At 40.7% G+C, this 23,935-nt stretch overlaps 1 protein-coding gene across 31 annotated transcripts in view; it reads left to right on the plus strand.

Moving 5' to 3' along the window:
• The window catches only part of mical3a (microtubule associated monooxygenase, calponin and LIM domain containing 3a), a 151,069-nt gene that overhangs the window by 35,897 nt on the left and 91,237 nt on the right, over positions 1–23,935 (plus strand). For all 31 annotated transcript variants that reach the window (XM_084060722.1, XM_084060728.1, XM_084060711.1 and 28 more), the window contains exons 2-9: positions 6,148–6,615; positions 8,036–8,243; positions 9,465–9,581; positions 10,485–10,586; positions 13,110–13,265; positions 14,275–14,375; positions 19,634–19,891; positions 21,652–21,767. In XM_084060722.1, the coding sequence (XP_083916848.1) occupies positions 6,331–6,615; positions 8,036–8,243; positions 9,465–9,581; positions 10,485–10,586; positions 13,110–13,265; positions 14,275–14,375; positions 19,634–19,891; positions 21,652–21,767 (1,343 nt within the window). In that variant the 5' untranslated portion in view covers positions 6,148–6,330. The remainder of the gene's footprint in view (positions 1–6,147; positions 6,616–8,035; positions 8,244–9,464; positions 9,582–10,484; positions 10,587–13,109; positions 13,266–14,274; positions 14,376–19,633; positions 19,892–21,651; positions 21,768–23,935) is intronic.

The following is a 23,935-nucleotide window of genomic DNA, read 5'->3' on the forward strand; positions in this document are numbered from 1 at the left end:
GGTAGATAAAAAAAATAACATTATATTAAATTGAACTTTAACCACTAACCTTAACCCTTATTCAAAAGCTTTAAAAAAAATGCCTATCTACAGTACAAGCTCACAACAACGTGTCACAACGTGACGTGTTGTGAGCTTGTGAGCTGCCATGTTTGAAAACGTAGAATAATCGGGACACATTGGCTACATTACATAATTGCAGATAATGATCTCATCAAAAAGACACACACACACACACACACACACACACACACACACACACACACACACACACACACACACACACACACACACACACACACACACACACACACACACACACACACACACACACACACACACACACACACACACTGTGTTAGCATTGCACACATCAGAGTGTGGTCTGCCCCACAGTAACAGAACAGAACAGAAGGCTGTTTCCACTGCACTGAGGAGTTTGGCAGAGGGTGAAAGAGAGGCCCGCTGACCTCCTGGTACCTGCGTGGTCTTTCATGGTGTCCTGACCGCTGGGACTGGGCACTGTGTTGCTTTCCATGAGCGAGCCAGCCAGGCCTTCCTGGACCCCCGCTCCATGGAGAGGCCCAGGCCAGTTACTGAGGTTAAACAGGCAATTGTTCCCCGTTTCCTTTTTCTATCTCGGCAGAAAACTCTCCAATATTTTAACTTTTTGTGTTTTTTCGTAAATTAAACGATTCAAACTGGGAACGCATCTGTGTAACCACTTTATTCATATTTTATACTTTGGGCTATTCTAAAATAGCAGATATACAAGCTCATAGCGCGGCACCGAGTGCCGCGCTATGAGCTTGTAGATCTGCTATTTTTCAAAAAGACGTGAACATTTTTTCAAATCTTTGTATATATATTTTTTTAAAGTGAACATTTTTAACTCAAATCTTTGCTTCTGGGGGGTCCCTGGAACAACGTTTTGAGATGGGGGGTCCTCGGCTACATATACATATAATTTTGGGGATCCTTGACATGAAAAGGTTTGAGAACCACTGATCTAGCAACATATGTTTTTTTTCAAAAAAACATTTGTAGAATATATTTGTAGAACATTTGTAGAATATAGGCTATATTCAAAGATTTGCAAAAAAAAGTCACGGTCTTTTCTAAAATAGCAGATCTACAAGCTGAGCTTGTATATCTGCTATTTTAATAGCCAAATAAATCTAAAATGACTGTTCCTGGATTGAATGGGTTAACTTAACACCCTAGTTTGATCATACTACAGTGTCACACAAATGCGTCAAAAGTAGCAGATCTGCAAGCTCAAAACTTGCTAACAACAAGCTAACTTCGCTAAGTGACACGTTTTGAGCTTGTAGATCTGCTATTTTTGAATTTGAATCCTGAAAATAACAGTTTGGACATAATATGAGGTTTCCATCCCGACAGAGAAGATATCATATCTGTCTCTCTTGCAGCCTTCCACATAGAGAGACTGTACTGCCAAGCATTCTTCTAACTAATCACCCTGTTTTCCCCTTTCAGGAAGCAGCTTTTCGTAATAAATAATAGATTAATAGGACGTTTGATTTCAGCGCCATGCCATTAAAATTCATTCATGTTCCGACTACTGTGGAGCAGAGCTTTGGTGCCTCTCGTATATGTTGTATGAAGATAATATACGGTTGACATCCAATTCAGTGCGTTCCCAGACTTTCTTTCATTGTTTATTACAGAGTTCCACAATGACTAATACATCACTATCATTTGTGAAAGGATAAATGGATATGAGGGAAAAAAAGTAACTTACTGATACAGTAAGGCATAGGCTATGTGTAAAAACAGGAAGGCCAGGTGGACAATCTTTTTTGAGTTGAGAGGGAGTTGGATATCTTGAATGATGCACATTTTGTCTATAGAAGCTGTGAACTTATAGCAATAATATGATGAGAGGACAATTTTTACTAAATGTTTTGCTAGTATAGTACAATGGTGATACTGTAGAGAGTGAGACAGTCCTCAAACTTAAAACTCTATAGTTTACCATTGTTTCTTCAAGGCACTGTACACAAGTTAGGCCTGTCACATGTGTTACATAATCACCCCACTGCAATTATTTGAGCCAATCACAATTATTTTGCATAATCTTTAGAATGGTTTCCATTCGCCCACGAATACAAACAGCTGGATTAAATTAACAGATTTCTCACATTTCCATCATGTTGTTTGTACTTTTTTAGCAATTTGCCCCAAAATGCCCCTATTTTGGGCATTTTGGAAAGTATACATTTACATGGCCGGTTTGTCATGGTACATAAGTTAATTCGTTAAAGGGACTACTGGTTATTGTCGGTCATTGCTTTCTATATTTAGCAATACGTTTTGTATATTTTATATTTTACGTAATGTTTTTTCCTTTTTTTTACAAAGCCTAAAGGCAAACAGAAGTGTAATTGTGTATGTTATATGTTCTGGAATGTTCAGTGCCAAAAACACAATACAATTATTAATCACAATTATTTGTTTGACAAATGATGAATATGTCATACTTATGATGGTGACAGCCCTATATAATGCGAAGAATGAAAAGAGCCGGCCGTGGTCTCAAAGGTTAGCCGAGCAGCAAACTTCACTTTTGATTTATGACAAATAATAACTGGCAGGTTCCAACAGTATGTTTGACCAGTTGGCAGGAACCTACTAATGGCATAATGACTCATAATAATGCATCATGCGTGCCCTGCAGCTATGCACGCATGACTGAAGGAGTCTGACACGCCCTCCATGGTTCCCAATGGCAGCATTCAATAGTCAATATTTGTATTTGTTACATCTCATAATGTATACTGTAGTACAAGTCGAGTACACAAGTAAAATTGGTTGGTTTCGGTTCCTCAATATTGTAGCAACAACAACGGTAACAAAATAAATAATTAAGAATAACAGTGAGGTAAGACATGGCTAAGTAACTATGTACAGCACATTAATCATAGTACTTATGTGCACTCACTGTGCAGTTTATGTAAGCGTGTGCACGTGCGTGTGCATGTGTGTGTGTGTGTGTGTGTGTGTGTGTGTGTGTGTGTGTGTGGTAGTAAGCTGACAAGCCTGTCAATCTTTAATAAACCATTTAGCATTTTCTGAACCTGTTGGTCTGGTGGATTCGGAAACACCTTGCCTAATGCTTTTGCATTTAAAAAACGACGGCAAACACCTGCTTCTCTGTGATTTCTGAACACACCGACTCTGAAATTGCTGATCCGGCAAGAGGCTGCGATGGTGCAGATTGGCATAAAAACATATCGATTGCTGTGTGTGTGACCAATAAAAATCCCATCAGATATTTTGTGCAACAAGGGCCTTGAGAGACAGAGGACAGGCCCACCACCTACAAAATGTTGCGTTTTCTTCTGATTAATACACCTGAAAAATGAACATTCGGTTAAAGGCCTTGTGTTGACTCTGTGGACTAGATCTTAAACAGGCTAATGTATATCTTTCACGTGTTTATGAGGGAACCTTGGAAAAACAACAACACTTAATTAGCATATTCTTGCTCTGGGGGAAGATATCAAAGTCTTCTTGAGGCAGATTTTCTGCTGAGCCACATTTGGTGAACGTCTATAACAGGCAAGGCCAGTTTCCGCCTCGTCACCCCGGGGAATTCTGAAGCAGAGAATTAGCTTGGCAATGATTGTTGATACTCGTTATTCAGCAAGATGATCCGTTCAAACAAGGCTTGGTACAGTCATCACTACTGATAAGGCAGGGCTTTACACACCTCTATCTGCTTACTGTATATCCACTTAGTTTGTTTGTATTGATGTTGTTGTCAGGGCTGACATTTTAAAGGTTGTCCACTCTGCAGTGGATGGAATGCCTATAAGGTATAAGGTCTCTCACAGTGGATTTTAGCAGACAGCTGATTAGAGTCTGACCGATGCCACATTGTTGGGTCTGAAAAAAAGAGAAAGTCATTTTTTAACCATTTAAAGGAGTAGTTCACCCAAAAAATGACTTATTTTCTATCAATTGCACACCCCATGAAGCCTTGAATCCATGGATTTATTTTTGTTTTTGTGGCATTCCTAAACCAATAATTTGATTCCCGTCTCCTACTGGCTAAGTGGCTAATGTATCCGGTAGGAGGCACAAAGTAGATTATTTGTGTCTCCTACCGGATACACACCCGGTCATCAAATTATTGGCTTAGGAATGCCACAAAAACAAAAATAAATTCAAGGCTTCATGGGGTGTGCAATTGATAGAAAATAAGTATTTTTTTGGGTGAACTCCTCCTTTAACACATTTAAAAAAACTTCTAAATCCTAACTGTTTTCTGAAAAAACTTATGTTGGTACAGTGGTGTGTTCAAAACTTTTTCATGTCAAGGACCCCCAAAATGATATGTATTTGGCCGTGGACCCCCATCTCAAAATATTTAGTCCCAGGGACCCCCAGAAGCAAAACATATTTGTATTCAAAGATTTGCGCAAATGTTTCGCAAAAGATTTTTCAAAAATAGCAGGCGCTATGAGCTTGTAGATCTGCTATTTTTGAATAGCCAAAGTATAAACTATTGATAAAGTGGTTACACTGATGCGTTCCCGGTTTTAATGGGTTAGGCTCCATTCAAAAATGTTCAAAGACAGTCGGAAATGTAACTTCTGAAAACTTTAGCTTATAATGGGCTGCATGAAATGCTGATTACCGTCGAAAACGTCAAATAATGATGATGGATTTATTGGCCAGAGACACTGATATATGGGTCCGGCTGACAAAAGACATCAAAGAATATGAGTGGTACATGAGTGATGTCTTTCCCCCTGGCTATTAAAGGCAGAATAACACAGAACTACACTGCTGCTGCAGGCCATAGAAGGTGGTTCTGCAGGAAAAGTTGTAATGGCAGCGTTTGATGTTACTTTAAGTAAGTTAAACAGATCAGACAGGAAAATGCATGACTGCAATGTCAGGAATCAAACTTCATACTTTTATTGTAGATCTCATCACAGCAGAGAGAGACTCTTGTCTCTCTCCAGAGCTTCTCCCAGCCTCCCAACACAAATGTCCCACACATCTTTATACTGGCAGGAGAAGTACACAGAGGTAACAATAGATGGGCTTTATTCTATAGCTGACTCTCACACAGTCGGCATCTTTGAAATAGGTTTGCGTGAGTCGGCTGTTTTTAAGGAGTTTGTCAGGGAAGAACAGGTGATGTCAACCCCCTTGCAGAGGGTGATAAGTTGCATCTACTGTACGAAATACGAATACATTAAATGAATCAATACCACAGTGATTGTTATATGAATTTTGTCCACCACAAAGTCCAATTCTTTATGACTCATTGATGCGACAGGAGGTAAAAAAAAACAAGCTGAGGCTGTGAATCTCTCTGTTGTTGCAGGCTGTCGTATAATTGCTTGCAGGACAGTAACAATTCCGTTGAGATGAATACACAATTGCCTTTTTATTCATAGTGTTTTTTCTGAGATGAGGAGCTGTGATTTCCTGTGTCTGGGGTGATGATGCTGCAGCAATGAGATTTGTGTGTTTTATTTGTTGCTGTGTGCTTCTCGTTTGGTGCCGGCAGACCAGTTCTCTTTCTCTGCTCGCCGGTAACTCCATTATGATGGTTGTTTAGAGATCAGTGGTTCTCGAACCTTTTTCATGTCAATGACACAATTCAACTAGGGGTACGCTAGTTGGACCAATCTAATCCAATCAGGAGAGATCATTTATCAGCTTCAATCTTATTAGTGTTCCAGTTTTGTCTGTCTTCCTTTATTTCATCACTTCCAATTTCACTCATTATCTTGTATCCTGTACGAGTTCTCTCACTTGATTGGATAAAGTTGATATCCCGACCTGATTTTCTGTTTACTAATGACACGGGGAGACCCTAACTAAACAAACTACAGTATAGCAATGATTACTATCATAATCATCATAACACAGACATATCAGTATACATTTGAATACCATGTCCTGTTTTTTCTTGAACTGAGCCCTCCATGCAGGATTTATAAAAGAAACAACCATTATGATTCAACAATGGAGGTCTTGAATGTTTGCCAGGCCGTCATTGTTAATAAGAATGAGTTTTTAATGACTTTGCGTGGCTAAATAAAGGTGAAATGAAATAACATAGTCCATGTTCTTATGTTTTGTTCTTTTCTCCTTTGCCAGGATGAGGATGTCTGGAGGAGCTGGTAGTTAAGAGCCCCACCACCCCTCCCCTCCCGGTCAGAGCAAACCGAGACAAACAGTTCCAGGGTGCTGGGTGGTGCTGCACCCACAGTCCCCTGCCTGGTGGTGACGCCGTGACGGGGCCCTCAGGAGGAGCCTGCCGGCGTCGGGCGCCGCTGGACCATGGGGGACGGGGGCGCCACCGGTGCGGCGGGGGTCGGAGACGGCCCGAAGCGCTCGCACGTCCTGTTCGACAACTTCGTCCACGCCAGCACCTTCAAGGGCACGCTGAAGGCCTTCCAGGAGCTGTGCGACCACCTGGAGCTCAAGCCCCACGAGTACAGGGTCTTCTACCACAAGCTCAAGTCCAAGCTCAACTACTGGAAGGCCAAGGCCCTGTGGGCCAAGCTGGACAAGAGGGCCGCCCAGAAGGAGTACAAGAAGGGACGAGCGTGTGCCAACTCAAAGGTGAGAGACCACTTTGAACCTGGCGTCCCTGTTTTTCGTCATTGTAGGTGAAAAAACATCATTAAAAAAGCATTGAGTGGAAATAGACCTACAAGCTGTGTGCTTGTTATTTCAGCTAGACCCGTATAGCGAAGTATAAAATAAGTGGTTAAGTATAAAGCCATGTTTTCACTACAGTGCCAGAATATTTTCAGCAAAATAACTCTTTGACTGCCAGAAATAAAACATTGTTTGCTAAGCCACTCCCAGCATTTTTTTTGTTTTCCTTACCTTTTCACCTAGTCTCATAATATTTATCTCCAGTTTGATCGATCCCCCGATCGTTGCTAAACACGGAGGGTTTCTCTCTGCTTCCGCGAAAAAAACACCGCCACACAAGATCAGTGGCCGTTTTCACATGAGATGAATTACACCATTTCCACTATACTTCCTGCACTTTATGTGAAAACAGGGCTTAAGTCCAAGGAGAGAGTTTTGAACTACACACAAACATAAGAAATATGCTTGACAGATAACATTTTCTTGAGCTCAGTTATTGAAAAGTTGCACATGTTACATCACATTTCTCAATTGTCACCTCATTTCTGGATTCTCTGAACTTTACACCAAAACATAAATTTAAAAAAGTTGACTAAGGCACAAATATCATTTGATAAATTCCTAGGTGCTGGAAAGAAGGAAACATTAAATTAGAACACTGGATCATGCTTCCATGGATAATTGTGTTGGCACCAAGGTGGCATTACAAGCATCTACTGTAGCCCTTCCCCAGACAAACGCAAACAAATAAAACAATGGACAATTCATAAAACCCCTATTTGTTACAAGCCCATGGCCAATGGGCCATGTGAGTAGGAAAATGTACTCACATTTTTTACTTACTGTAAGTAAAAGCATCAAGTATCAGAAATATTGTTAGTATAAGTAAAAGTCCGGAATTCAAAATTTACTGGAGTACAAAAGTATTGGTATCAAAATGTGTACTTAAAGTACCAAAAGTAGAAAGTACTCATTATGCTGAATGTCCCATTTCACAAGTTTTCAAATTTATAAAATGTCTAAAAGTCTTGAAAATAGCAGCTCTACATTAAGCTCACAATGCGTTGTATCGCGACGCATTGTGAGCTTGTAGATCGGCTATTTTCAAATGGTCAAAATGTATTTAGGGCTGAAGTGATTAATGTATGTTTTGTTGTAATAATCAAAATCTACAAAGTAACTAGTAACTTAAATTTTCAAATAATTGTAGTGGAGTAAAAAGTACAATATTTGCCTCTGAGATGTAGTGGAGTAGAAGTAAAAGTACAGAAAAATGGAAATATTCCAGTAAAGTAGAAATATCTCAATATTGTACTTAAGTACGGTACTTGAGTAAATGTACTTAGTTACTTTACACCACTGGTTTTCTCTTCCTCTCCAGTGTCTGATCATCGGTGCGGGGCCATGTGGCCTCCGTACAGCCATTGAGCTGGGCTTCCTGGGAGCCAAGGTGGTGCTTCTGGAGAAGAGAGACGCCTTCTCCAGGAACAATGTCCTTCATCTCTGGCCCTTCACCATCCAAGACCTCAGGGGCCTCGGGGCCAAGAAGTTCTACGGGAAGTTCTGCGCGGGTTCAATCGATCATATCAGTGAGTACTGAGTAGATAAACTGAAATGTTCTCATCTTGTGGAAGACGCATTTTGTAATAGATTTGTCGCCTTACCCCTTATGCCTAAACGTTTTTGGCATTTTTTACTTTTTTCAAAAACATTTAAAATAGTGAAAATAGACTATCTACATCGCCACGTTGTGAGCTTGTAGATTGGCTATTTGAATTATTTTAAAATGTTTTTCAAAATAGTGAAAAATGCCTAACAACTTTAGGCATAAGGGGTAAGGCGGCATGCAAGATAGGGCCCTATGTCTACTCTACAGTACATTATGCAGTCTTAGCATGAGTGTGTAACTGTACAGTACGTTATGCAGCTTATAGTATCAGGGATTGACTGTACCGTATGCAGTTTATAGCATCATTTGGGGGCGTGCTGTGTTGGGGTGGCTGCATTGAGGGCAGCAATAGCTTTGTGGTTAGAGATGTCATCTGGTAAGCAGAAGTTTACCGGTTCGCCTCCCGGCCCCAGTTAAAGTGTCAAAGTGTCCCTGAGCAAGACGTTGACCCCCCAACTGCCAACAAAAATATGTACCGGTAATTGACTTCCCTTATGCTAGTTTTAGTATTCAGTGATTGACTATACCTTATGCAGTCTTAGCGTCAGTGTTTGATTGTACCTTATGCAGTCCAGTGTTGATTTTAACAGCAATTTTTTTTATTTTTATACTCATCTGTAATGTTTTAGTTTTTGTCTAGTTTTAGTCGACTAAATATAAGATTATAGTCGACTAAATCTACAGTTTATTTTGTCGATTATAATGTATGTTGGCGGTGCCTTGATGGCGTCGTAATGGCTGATTTTACACTTGGTTGCATGCTGAAAATAGACGATCTACAAGCTCACAATGCGTTGCAGCGCGACGCATTGTGAGCTTGTAGATCGGCTATTTTCAGAGCGCGACGCCTGAGCGCAACCAAACATAAAATGACTTGTCTTTTAGTTCTACTGGATTTTAGTTTAGTTTTTATTTGTTGACGAAATTATCAATATAGTTAGTCTTGGTTTTAGTCATCGTAGCTTATTTTTTATTTGGTTTTCGTCAGTGAAAAAAAGGTAGTCGACGAACATTTTTCGTCATAGCTTTAGTCAACGAAATCAACACTGATGCAGTGTTATTAGCATCAGTGTTGATTGTACCTTATGCAGTTCATAGCGTCAGGGTTTGACCTGTACTTCCTCTTGGTCTCTTCCTGCAGGTATTCGACAGCTCCAGCTCATGCTACTCAAGGTGGCTCTCCTCCTCGGCATCGAGATCCACGTCAACGTGGAGTTCAAGGGTCTGATCGAGCCACCCGAAGACCAGGAAACGGAGCGTAAGAGACCCCTGACGACCAGCACCGTCTGCTGCAGTTAATCTTAACTAATCGATTATAGAAAATAATCAATCATTCAATAAATAATAATCTATTAGTAATCGATCGCTATTTTGGGCATGTAATGATGGTTGAAAGGCTTCAAATTTTCCAAACTAATGAAAATGGCCGACGTTCAACACAAGCTCACAACAGCACGTTCGATCTGCTATTTTCACTATTATTGCATGACACACAAAGTATATATATATATATAATTAAAGTGTGTATCCGGTTAATCCATTCGTTGATACATTCAAATGATTTTATTTTTATTTTTTTATGCTTCTTGATTAACCCATTCAATCCGGGAACTTATCTACAAATGTCTTATAAATCCTAACAGTTTTCTGAAAACCGTATGTTTCTATATGTGGTTCTCAAACTTTTTCATGTCATGTCAAGGAAGGACCCCTCAAAATTATATGTATTGGACCCCTCCATGTCAAAATGTTTTGTACCACCAGAAGCAAAGATTTACAAGAGTTACAAATGCTTTAAAAATATATATATTCAAACATTTGCACAAATGTTCATGATTTTTCTACAAGCTCATAGCGTGGCACTCTAGCGTGGCACTCGTGGCACAATGAGCTTGTATATCTGCTATTTTTGAATACCCAAAGTATAAAATAATGGTTATAGCTCAAATCTAAAATGACACAGATGCGTTCCCGGTCTTAAAGGGTTAATCGAAAAAGTAATGGATAGAAATAATCGCGAAGAGAATGCTCCATAGTTGCAGCCCTGAAGGAGGAGAGCATGTGGTTGTAGCAGCAGAGCAGCTGCAGACAGTGGTTGTTGGCTGTGTGTGTGTGTGGATGCACTTCTGGGCTGATGGTTCCATGCGGCGTGTTTTCTCAGGGATCGGCTGGAGGGCTGAGGTCCTCCCCAGGACACACCCTGTCAACGAGCTGGAGTTTGATGTCATCATCGGGGCGGATGGCAGGAGGAACACATTAGCAGGCAAGTACACTTTGGCAAAGTCTTCAATATATCGGTCTCTGTCGGATTGGAGACATCATTCATACAGTTATGTGCAAAAAAAAGGTTATTTTTCAGGAGTCAAATTCAAAAAGTAGCAGATCTACAAGCTCAATCAGGAGAGAGAGCTTGTGGATCTGCTACTTTTGATGCTTTCGTCTGACACTGTAGTATTTTCTAGTAGGGTGTTAATTTACGAAAAAACACAACAAGTTAGAACATACATGGGCAACTGGCGGGCCGGGGGCCACATGTGCCCCCCACCTTCTCTTAATGTGCCGTTTGTTGGTGTTTTTATGTCCAATGTATTTGTATTTAAGTTCATAAAGTTAACATAAGTATAACTAAATGTATTTGAAATTAAATAAAAATGTTACTTTTCAGGATTCCAATTAAAAAATAGCAACAAAAAATCTGGATTCCAATTCAAAAATAGCAAAAATAGCAGATCTACAAGCTCAAAACGCGTCGCAGCGCGACGCCTTTTGATCTTGTAGATCGGCTATTTTTGCTAATTTTGTTTGACAAAAATACTTGTAGTCCATCCACACAGAGCTTACAATCTCATCATGGGTTTCATGACTTCATTCCATTCTTTACTTGGTCTCGTACTTTGGAATGTGTACTACAGTATATGTGGGGAGTGTCTACTGTCAACGTGTGTGTGTGTGTGTGTGTGTGTGTGTGTGTGTGTGTGTGTGTGTGTGTGTGTGTGTGTGAAAGAGGGAGAGAAATTGACCTTTCAAAAGAATGAAAGTCCACACAACATCAATGCTCAAAAGAATACCATGCAATTGTTTCGTATTTTTATTCTTTTAAACTATCACTTTGTGTGCAGCGCCAGCAATGAACTGGATGTGCGGCCAAGTGTGTGTGTTGTGTACCTTCCCAAGTTCCCATGCACCACCAGTGTGTCCCTACTTGCTTCCATCCCTCTTACAGAGATTAGTTCCTCAGAGCTCTCTCAGCAGAACAGAGCAGGAACTGGTCAATTGGCTTCTTCCTGTATAGAGAGTGAAGTAGTCCATCCCCTGTAGAGCGCTGTGACCTCTCTCTCTCTCCTTCCTCCTCTGTCTGGTGCATCAATGAAGGGAAGCAGGTTCCCACTGGGATTCAGCATGAACTTATAATACTCACGCAGCTCGAAATACTAGAAAGTGTTTTATGTTTCCTTGACACATCTGGTTGCATTCAAAAAAGAGAGAGAGAGTATACAAAAAGACGTGGGACATGAGGTTTGCTTCCTCCTCTGTGGCGTCTTCTAACTTAAAGTCATGTAGAACTTTGGCAGAATCTTGTATACAGTATATGAAGTCTTTGGTGAATATCCTCATATTTTTGGTCCTTGACTCCTGAGCTCTGTGGGCGAGATATATCGAAAGTAGCTGATCCAGGTCTCAAAATGAACATCACACTTGCAGCACACATGCAAACACAAAGAAAACTGATTCTGACAATATCAGTATGTCAGTATTTTTGCCTACTGGCTTTGGAGTCGTCACTCACGTTACACCGGTATTGGTGACCTATCGATTTCTGTGGCTCTGATGAACTTTTTTCAAGGGTAATATAACATGAATACAGATATATTTCACATGCATATCATTCATTCACCACACAATGAGATAATGTAATCGCTACATCCAGATACTCGGGCACAGAAGCAACAAATGGCAGATTAAATCATGTCCAGGTAGCTACAGTATAGGGGTTATAGCTAGCCTATAGTATATGCTAGCTAGCCTATATTATAGGCTACTGTACCAGTACCAACCCAAGGTTCTACGGTACTTAAGTTGAACTTCGCTTTGATCACTTGAATCCCAGCATGCCTATCCTGAGGGGAACATTCGGAAAAAATAAGCCAATCTACAAAAAACGCTGTAGATCAGCTTGTTGATCAGCTATTTTTGGTGAAGAGATTTGGCGTAGACCAGTGGTTCTCAACCAGTGGTCCGGGGACTACCAGTGGTGGAAATGATGGAGAGTTGTTAACCAAAATGGACCCTTAGATCTTTGACTTTAACTCTTGAGAGCGTAAAATGAAACCAAATGGACCCGTAAGGGTCCATTTGGTTTCATTTTACGCTCTCAAGAGTTAAATTATTGTTAAACATCTGCATTACTTAATTAAAGAATTGTTATTTTGATCAACGTTTGCCTGTTGTCTCTCCTATGGTACCAACATCAATACAGCATTTAATTGTGGACAAAATCGTATCCAACAACATTTTCAAACGTCTTGGGTCTGAGAGGCTAAATCTCATCAAACGGTGGTTCCGCGGCTCAAATTCCTAAAAAAATAATGGACCTTGATATGAAAAGGGTTGAAAACCATTGGTGTTGTAGATGGAAAAAAGTGGTCAGAGTAGTACAGTTGTTACTCCAGTCCGTGTCACTAAGACCAGAGGGTTTAAGTGGTTCAAATCCATCCTTCATACTTCCTAATCTCGGACCGTAATCCCTTCCTCTTCCTTCTTTGCCCCTTTTTTTCGCTCTCCTCAGGGTTCCGGCGCAAAGAGTTCCGCGGCAAGCTGGCCATCGCCATCACGGCCAACTTCATCAACCGGCACACCTCCGCCGAGGCCAAAGTGGAGGAGATCAGCGGTGTGGCCTTCATCTTCAACCAAAAGTTCTTCCAGGACCTGCGAGAAGCAACAGGTCGGTCAACTTGGCAGCCCTTTTACCAGCGATTGTTGCTTTGGGGTTTTTGGACACGTCAGCATATAAAATGAATGATCCTCTTTAGGGCTGTCACGATTACATATTTAAGTCGACGATTAATTGTCACTCAAATAATTGCGATTAACGATATTATTGTATTTGGCATTGAACATTGGAACATATGAACAAAACTTCGTAATCAAAAATTTCACAGGGCAGTTATGACAAATACCTTAAATATACAAAGAAATTATTGACATATTTAGTAATTGTATACATGCTAAAATAGCAGAAATAGCGGATCTACAAGCTTACAACGCGTCAGTTTGTGACGTGTTGTAAGCTTGTAGATCTGCTGTTTTTGCTTTTTTTATATTTGAAAATGTATTCATTTATTTTTATTTTTTTTACTTTGAAAAAAGAAATAGCCAGAAATAATTCTGGCACTCAGTGAGTTAATACTTCTGGTGATTAGTAGTTTCGTTCCCTACCTATGTTGAATGCACTTATTGTAAGTCGCTTTGGATAAAAGCGTCTGCTAAATGACTGTAATGTAATGTAATGTAATGTATGAACATTTTTCAACGTGGAAACAATTATGACGATTATGCAATAACAATTGCGATTATCTCAAATATTTGCAATTAGATGATTATGTAATAATTGTGACAGGCCTGGACACGTCAGCATATAAAATGAACAATCTTCTTTTCTTCAGCCCAGAGTTATTCAGAACCCCAATTAAAGTGCTGGACATTATGCCAGGCGTACCATCACGGTTTATAGTGCTGACATGGCAGTGTCCCCCCGGGGCTCTTTGGGTTTGTGCTGTGGGTCGTGTAATCACCGCTGTTGTCCTCTAACGATGTCATTTACAGTGAACTGTTGAGGGACAGTCGACCGTGGAGGCTATAGGGGAAGGGGCCGTTTGTGTTGTGTTTTTTTTTTTTTACTGTACGATACGTGACCGACCGTACCTCTTTCCCCCCCTTCGGTCTCTTTTAAGGAATCGACCTGGAGAACATCGTCTACTACAAGGACGACACGCACTACTTTGTGATGACGGCCAAAAAGCAGAGCCTGCTGGAGAAAGGAGTCATTCTGCACGTGAGTGTGATGTGATAACAGAAGTGCAAAAAACATGAAGTCTGAGGGATGTGTCACATTTTGCTGTCTGTGCATTCTCTCGGAGTGAAGACGCAAATAGTCTGTGCACTGCAGGTTCGTACAAATGCTGACACACATGCGCAGCGAAGTGTGTTAATCTTACTCAAAGAAATGCACCCATTTTTCACTTTCAGAGTTAATCTTTTTTGCCCTCTCTCTCTCTCTCTCTCTCTCTCTCTCTCTTTCTATCCCGCTTGTTCAGTCTCTTGGCCTAGCATCAGACTAAGGCTTGATTTAGAGTTCCTTGTGTGTGGTGTTGTGCGGCGATAAAAGCAGATCTACAAGCTCACAATGTGTGTGACACGTTGTGGGCCTGTAGATCTACTATTTTCAGCGCACCGTGCGACACTGGGACAAAACAAAGTATGAAACAGGCTTAAAGGGATAGTTCACCCCCAAAAAATGTTTTATCGATTAGTCACCCCATGGAGACTTGAATTCACAGATTTTTTTTTGTTTTTGTCACATTTGTCCCAGGGACCCCCAGAAGCAAAGATTTTAGTTAAAGTTGTATATACTATATATAAAGATTTGCACACATTTTCAAGATTTTTCAAAAATAGCAGATCTACAAGCTCATAGCAAATAATGTGATTACCGTCAGCGGTTCCGGTAGGAGACACAAAGAGGTCTCCTTTGTGTCTCCTACTGGAACCGCTGCCTATACCGGTCCGCTGGTCATCAAACTATTGGCTTATAGGAATGCGACAAAAACCAAACAATATCCATGAATTCAAGTGTTCCATGGGGTGACTAATCGATCGAAAAAAAGATTTATTTGGGGTGAACTATCCCTTTAATGGTCTGACCAAGTCCAGCATCAGGACTAATGGTCTGACCAAGCCAACAGCGCACAGAGACAAACTGCCAACTCAACCACGCTTAATTAGCATTTCTGTCCACATAATAAATGGCAGTTTCCTCAGGCCTGGGCAGCTTTCCACAGGAAACTGGATGCTGCAAAAAGGGAAGCTTTTAGGAACTCTCCTCTCTCTCATCGCTTTAAGGTTTCTGGCTCTGCAGCGGTTCAGAGGTTACCGAGAGTTTGCTGCGTTGGTGTGTGACGGACCGTTTAGACCCATTCGTAAGATGATTTATGACGGGATGTGATTCATGGTTTTGCCGAGGCTAATCACGGTTATTGCAAAAGCGGCAGATGGATTCCTGGGTGGTACTGTTAATTACTTTTGGAGGGTGGGGAGGGTGGGGTTGGTCGTTTAGGATGACAGAACCTTGATCCGCAGCCCACAAACACTCGTCCGGACAATTAATGTGTGCTGGCGAGGTTCGGCACTCGGTGGTTTCAAAGTTGGCACCTGTGTTTATTATGTGCATGTGGGATCAGTGCCATTTTCATTAGTGTATATATTACGCATGGATTAAAGTTCTCAGTCGCCACGACTTGATTTCAGTCATTTGGATTCTATAGAAGCCAGCATGTCTTCTAATGGAAGCATGGCGCACACTGAAAATATCCTACCGACAAGCTCTCAATGCGTCTGCGATGCAATGAGAGCTTGTAGATGGGATATTTTCGGTTATTATTTTAAGATAAGAGCATTTGAAATGGTCAAACTAGCAACATGTTCAGAAGCATCTTCCATAAAACCCTAATGGTCAAGGATATTTCATAAACGCAAAAGTTAAATCCTCAGCAGGAACAATATTACTAAAGCATCACAATTTTACATATTTTCTTATTGTTTAGGGTGGGCTCCTTTCATACTGTTTCACAAATCGCACTTTAGGACTTTAGGACTTGGTCAGTGTTGTATTGGAATTGAATCTATCTCTGGTGGGACGCTATTTCAAAGACTTCACGCGCACGTCGCTTAACACCTACACTACAGGTCGCACAATGGACAATTGATATGGCTCATTCCTATGTTAATTCACGCTGTTGTGACAACCGGCAGTCGGCAGCCTTTGTAAACTTTGTTGAGGTGTGAACTTAAGGGTTGTTTTTAGTCGATGCGTGCGCATGCTCCTGCTCAAAAGACTGGTGGGACGGCGTGTTACTGCGTCCCATGACCATCCCTGGACTTGGTCATACAAACATTTTCATTTGTGAGATTTTATTTTGCTTTAATCCATGTATATGTAATGTATATACACATAGGAGAGTGAGAGAGAGATGCATGTTGTCACGGACGATGCATTCAAGTTGTCCACGGAACACTTTTCTGTGTACACACTAATGAGGATCACAACGGTGTGTGTGATTTGGCGGGGTGGTGGTGTGGTACACAAGTCAGTGGATTCACACAAGTCATTCATGAATGACACAGATATTTCGTAAGGAAGGATATCCCAAATGTTTCATTGTAATAATATGCTGCTGCTGAGATCAGGTCCTTTTATAGCAATGGAAAAAACGACTCTCGCTCGCTCCTGGGAAAGGGTGGAAGAGGGGAGAGGAGAGGAGAGGGCGAAAGGAGGGGGTGGTTGGTTGGCAGACAGTTTTTTGCACAGTTCCACCGGGGCAGTGCCATGCCATGAATCACCAACAACACCCATTCATTCAGATCCTCCACCCTCACATCACCAACCAGCAGCTAACAGCCAGCATGGCAGAGAGGGCAACCTGGGAGCTTAAACAAGAAAGAATGTTCCCCTCGTGGCCCTCTTTAAAAAGATGTCACTTCTAAGGCATGCTGAGATGTGACGCTACATGTTGAAGAGGCTCCTGAACGGCGCAGTTAACAGTTCACTGTAAACTACGGGGGCCTCCATGTAATACACTGACAACAACAGAAGAAAAGACCTGTCATGTTCAGATATATTACCATAGCTTTTAGTTGCTGGCTAGCTTGGTAAACCTCAATTGTTCCTTCAGTGCGGTATATACTGTATTAAGATGAGATCCTTAAAATAACATTTAGCCCACGGCCACTTTTCATTCTCTTGTGTTGCTTTGAATGCTTTCACGAATGAAATGCATCCAGATTATCCATGCTGCTAATATGGGGGTAACGGGAAGGCTCGCCCCAAAACACGCTCAACCCCATTTTTTCCGTGGACCAGCGGTTCTTGTATTCTTGTATTTGTTCCACTGAGGGATAAGGTTAGAAATAAGTTTAGGCATAGTTTTACTGAGGTAATACGTTTAGGAATAAGGCTAGATTTTGGCACTGTTTTACTGAGGTTACGTTTAGGAATAAGGTTAGGTTTCTTTAGGCATAGTTTACTGAGGTTAAGTTGAGGAATACCAGGTGAATACCGCCGGATTTGCCCCTGGGCGACTGTGTTTTGGGGCGTGTGTTTTGATATTAGCTATGGGCGTTTTGCTTGCTGGTTCCCCCAACCTGCAACTGTGCTTCCAGACAGGTTGGTAGAGTGGAAATAGGCATAGGTTTTTTTTCTCCTCACCTTTCTACTTCTTTAACCACTGTAACACTGGCATCTCTATTTTGGGCATGTCATTATAGTTGAGAATTGTCCAAAATCTTCTAAAATAGCTGATCTACAAGGTCACAGCACATTGCATAGCAACGCGGTTCTAGACTTTTGTATAAAATACAGTAGTGCTATGCTGCTATTTTTGGTGTGTTGCGGAACCAACTATGAATCGGGCATAACCTTAACCCCATGTGGCTGGTAAAGCCAAGCCCAACAGTAATAATAGATATTAAAGTGTATTTTAAGATGAAAGAGTATTTGAATTGGTCAAACTAGCAATAGAATACATGTTCAGAACCATCTGCCATGAAGCCCTAATGGTCTTGGATATTTCATAAAAGCAAGCTTCAACCTGCATATTGTGCCATATTCTTTTGGAAACAGTGCTTTTGTGTGTGTGTGTGTGTGTGTGTGTGTGTGTGTGTGTGTGTGTGTGTGTGTGTGTGTGTGTGTGTGTGTGTGTGTGTGTGTGTGTGTGTGTGTGTGTGTGTGTGTGTGTGTGTGTGTGTGTGTGTGTGTGTGTGTGGAACAAAACTTTTCAGTTGTGAGATTTTTTTCTTTTCTTCTTTCATCCTTGTGTAAATATGTCTGTGTTCTTCTCCAGTGGTGTAAAGTAACTAAGTACATTTACTCAAGTACTGTACTTAAGTACAAGTTTGAGGTATTTTTTACTTGAATGGATTAATTTAAATTTTAACGACTTTTGCTTCTACTCCACTACATCTCAGAGGCAAATATTGTATTTTTACTCCACTACAATTATTTGAAAACTTAGGTTACTGGTTTGTTTGTAGATTTTGATTATTATTACACAACATACTGTACATTAACCACTTAAGCCCTATATACATTTCGGCCTTTTGAAAATAGACAATCTACAAGCTCGCAATGCGTTGCATCGCGACACATTGTGAGCTAGATCTGCTATTTTCAAAAGATTTCTATACATTTTTTTTCTATACATTTGAAAACGTGTGAAATGGGACCTTCTGCATAATGAGTACTTTTTACTTTACTAGTAGAAATGTTTTACACTTTGATACCAATACTTTTGTACTTTCACTAAAGTCAATTTAATTTTTTTTACTTGGAACGGAGTATTTCCACATTGCTGTACTGATACTTTTACTTAAAGGGATTGACGGCAGGTTCAGAAATAAACAAACACCGCGCCTCCAGCAATTCGTAGGAGGGACTTCCATAGTTAAGGGGACTTCTGAAGGGGCCATGCCGAAAATAGGTTGCTTTCTTCGGATACAATTCAGTGTTACTGCCCGTCCCTGCTGCCCGTCCCTGCTGGTTCTCTGAATTTTTATTTTTAGGTAGGCTCTTTCATGATAAATTGACCACATATATGAAGTTAAACAACTAAATTCTATCCAAACGCTATCTTAAAAGTAAATTCTGTGCCTCAAAAACGAAGTTTGAGAGCGTTTTAAAACCGAAAGTAAAAAGTTCACACGGACGCGCACGGACTCGCACATGCGTGCGTTAATTTACGCCCCGGACAAACATAAATAGTAAGGAAAATACGGATTTCAGAAAGGGGACTGTGTTTCAATGCAAGAAAACACCCCAGCATCATTATACTGTATAGTGGCTGATAGAGGGGAAAAAATGCAATATATATATATATATATATATATATATATATATATATATATATATATATATATATATATATATATATATATATATATATATATATATATATATGTATATTTTAAATTTAGGCTTAATGTTGCCTAGAATCCCTTTAAGTAAAACATTTTTTTAAACATTCTTTTCTTCTTCTCCAGGACTACGCTGACACAGAGATGCTGCTCTCCAGGGCCAACGTGGACCAGGCCGCCCTCCTCCAGTACGCCAGCGAGGCGGCCGACTTCTCCACCAACCACCAGCTGCCCGCGCTGGACTTCGCCATCAACCACTACGGCCAGCCCGACGTGGCCATGTTCGACTTCACCTGCATGTACGCCTCGGAGAACGCGGCGCTGGTGCGCCAACGCAACGACCACAAGCTGCTGGTGGCGCTCGTGGGGGACAGTCTGCTGGAGGTAAATTAGATTCCAGAGGCTATGAACTATTCCTGAGATTATCTATATCAGGGGTGTTCAACGTTTTTCAGGTCAAGGGCCCCTTAGCTGAGAGAGAGACTACATTGCATACAAGTCATAGATTTCCTAGATAGCTTCATAGAATCAGAATCAGAATCAGGTTTATTGTCACATCACAGGTTTACAAGGTAAAAAAGTGGGTGAAATTCGTTTTTGTACAACACTCCCATCGCAACGTTAAATTCCGTAGAAAGAAGAGTGGGGAGAGAGAAAAAGAAGAGGGGTAGTGGGGGTAGTGGTAGTGGGGAGAGAGAAAAAGAAGAGGGGTAGGGGGTTAAGTGGGAAGGAGATCAACAGAGAACAATAGAAGGCCAAAAACAAGTTATCTACATATTTACAAAGTACCTGAGATAAGAGACAAACTAAGGTGCCTGAGCATAGCAGCAATGTATGTATACTGTGCATGATATACTTATAGACGCTAAGGTGCTTAGAGAGAAAAAGAGCGAAAAGAATAGACTATCATCAGTGTTGTTGTTTTTTGTTCATTTCAGACATTTAACCACTTAAACCTTCAATACTTATAATACTTGATTTGCTCCTTTTCCCCTCTACACCAAACCTCTTTGCCGAAAATAGCCGATCTACAAGCGCGCAACTCTGCGAGACGTTGTGCGCTTGTAGTTATACATTTTTTTATGAAACCGATTTAAATTGTCACCAGTTTGAATCTATTTACGATAAATTGTTACATGCCTACAATTTAGTGCATTTAGCTGACGCTCTTATCCAGAGCGTCTTTCAAGTGCGACATTGGAGTAGTCAGAGTAAGGCATGAACTCTAGTCAACAAACAATAAGGTAAATACCGGTAGCCACATAAGTAGAGAGCAGAGAGAGGACAATGTAGTGCCTCCAAAGTAACTAGGATACCAGGTAAACAATGAACCAAGCATCTGTCTAAACAACATGCTAAATCTAAATAACATTCTGAACGTTTGTGGTCAGGTAACACAAATGAAGTTAACAAAAACACGAGAATAAACATTCAGCATACAGTGTTATCTGCCATAGTACTAAGCTAGAGTTTGAAAAAAGGTGACAAGAAGGGTATTCAAGGAAAGAGAAGTGTGATCTACAACAGAGGTCTTCAACAGGGGGTCCGGGACCCCTAGGGGGTCCTCAGAGTTGCTACAGGGGGTCCGCCAAATCTCTGTGTGATAGGATCATTGTTTTTTACATTAACCACTTCAACCCTAACATCCCTATTCTAAGGACAACTTTAGCCGAAAATAGCCGATCTACAAGCTCACAACGCCTCGCAGCGCGAGGCGTTGTGAGCTTGTAGATCTGCTATTTTCGGCAAAGAGGGGGAAAAAAGAGCACACTATGTACCGAGTGAAAGTTTACTAAGTATTGACGGTTTAAGTCGCTATTTATGTCTGAAAATACACATTAACATGAATCCAACATCTATGAAAAGCTTTAATCTGCAACACAATTTTAGTGGGGGTCCCTGCTTCATCTCTCTCTCAGTTAGGGGGTCCTTGGCCTGAAAAGGTTGAAGACCCCTGATCTACAAGCTTATGCACTGCATTGTTAATGTGACACTAATTTTTTTTTTTTTTTTAATTTTGGAAGATTTTTTTAAAAAAAAGGGGGAAAAAATGAAACATTTTTGAAACATATTCCCCTGTAATGCCATGCCCAAACATAGCGACATCAGGGTTTAATGTGGTTTAAAATGTGTTTAATTTCCAGCCGTTCTGGCCCATGGGTACTGGCATCGCCCGAGGTTTCATGGCAGCCATCGACTCTGGCTGGATGGTACGGAGCTGGGCGCAGGGAAAAAGCCCTCTGGAGGTCCTAGCAGAGAGGTGAGACAGTGGAAAAACACTGATACATGCACAGTTTGCACACACACTTAGACCCTCCAGAAAAAACACGGGCAAAAATCCTTGATTATGCGATGAAAAATGCGGGTTTATTTGTGATTTTATGCGGTGAAATTGCGGGAAGTTGTGGGAAAAAGTTGAACCCGCATATTATTATTCGCATAATCGCATTTTATATGCAAATTGCATAATCGTGTTTTGGGCTGTCACGATTAACATTGAACACTTAAAGGTAGGGTAAGTTATTTTCTTTGGTTAAAATAAGTGTTAAATAGCTCTATATTCTGATAGTACTCATTGCTATAGAGTGTTGGTTCTCCAACTCTTTATAAAACAGAAAATGCATTTTCGTTTCAGTTTCATTTCATATTTTATCCAATCAGGATAGAGAACTCAATCAGGATATAGATTAAACAAGTGAAATTGGAAGTGATGACACTAAGAAATGAGCATGCAAAATTGGAACTGAAACACTATAAAAATGAAGCTTACAAATGGGTACTTTCTCCTGATTGGCTGAGATTTTGACACCTACCGAAAAATGCATTTTCTGTTTATTAGAGAGCTGGAGAGACAGGGAGACTCCTGTTACTGAACAAACACTCTATAGCAATGATTACTATCACAATATAGTGCTTTAACCTTTTAACAAAATACTTTTTGTTTTAACCAAAAAATATCACTTACCCTACCTTTAAACATACTGTATGAAAAAACGTGTCATGATACGACGCGTTCTTAGCTTGTAGATCTGCTATTTCCACTATTTTTGAAAATGTTGCCTACACATACAGGCTTCCTTTCTCTCTCCATTCCTCTCAGACAAGCACACGTTTGCATCATACTCACACATGCATGTACATACATGTAATCCATCATACACACACAGTCAACACATGTACACACACGTGTGTACACTTAAGCATGCATAACGCACTCAGTCACGCGTGCACACGCCGCCACCACCTCCTCTCCGCGTTGAACACACACCCTGTTGTTATCTGCTGAGTGCTTGACTATAGAAATCAATGTGCCTGCATTGGATCTTGGATGTCAGTCAGTGGCCGTGCTGCTGCTGCTGGTACTAATGGGATAATAAGTTGGCATGAGCGCTGGTTGGAATGTGACTGTTCTACTTAGACCCTCCAGAAAAATGCGTTTATGCGATCGCAGAATTTACCGCATAATCAGCAAAATGACGCATAATTATGCGGGGGTAACGTTTTTTCAAAAAGGCCGCATCGCATCGCATAATATGCGCATCGCATTGCATAATACGCACATCGCATCGAAAAATACGCGAATCGCATCGCATAATATGCGATTCGCATCGCATATTTCCGCATACTGTATTTTGCAACTTTTAACATATTTCGCATTTTTCGCAACTTTTCGCATATTTCGCATATTGCCGCATATTTCGCAACTTCCCGCAATTTCACCGCATAAAATTGAAAAAAAAAACCTGCATATTTCGTCGCAGAATCAAGGATTTTAGCCCGCATAATCAAGAGTTTTAGCCCGCATAATCAAGGATTTTTGCCCGCTTTTTTCTGGAGGTCTATCTACTGGTAGCTCTCATGTGCTACATCAGTGGGTTTTCAACCCTTTTCGTATCAAGGTCCATTATTTTTTCGGCATTTGAGCCACGGAACCACCGTTTGATGAGATTTAGCCTCTCAGACCCAAGACTTAAGAATATTTTGTTGTCGTTCGGATTCGATTTTTTTCCACAATCCCATGCTGTATTGATGTTGGTACAACAGGAGATATAACAATTCTTTAATTAAGTAATGCAGATGTTTAACAATAATTTAACTCTTGAGAGCGTAAAATGAAACCAAATGGACCCGGGTCCATTTGGTTACCAACTCTCCATCATTTAACTGGGGACCACCTGGAACACCCTCAAGGACCACTGGTGGTCCCCGGACCACTTGTTGAGAACCACTGTCATAGATTCATGGTTTAAAGTTCCACGACCATGATTTCAGTCATTTGGATTCCATTTAGAAGTCGGCACGTCTTCTATGGAAGCATGTGTTAGTGTGTGTGTGTGTGTGTGTGTGTGGGGGGGGGGGGGGTAATTCAGATCACAATGAAAAAAAATAAATAAATATATATATATATATATATATATATATATATAT

This window comes from Gymnoscopelus microlampas (genome assembly GCF_963454915.1).
Source record: "Gymnoscopelus microlampas genome assembly, chromosome: 6".
Taxonomy (NCBI): domain Eukaryota; kingdom Metazoa; phylum Chordata; class Actinopteri; order Myctophiformes; family Myctophidae; genus Gymnoscopelus; species Gymnoscopelus microlampas.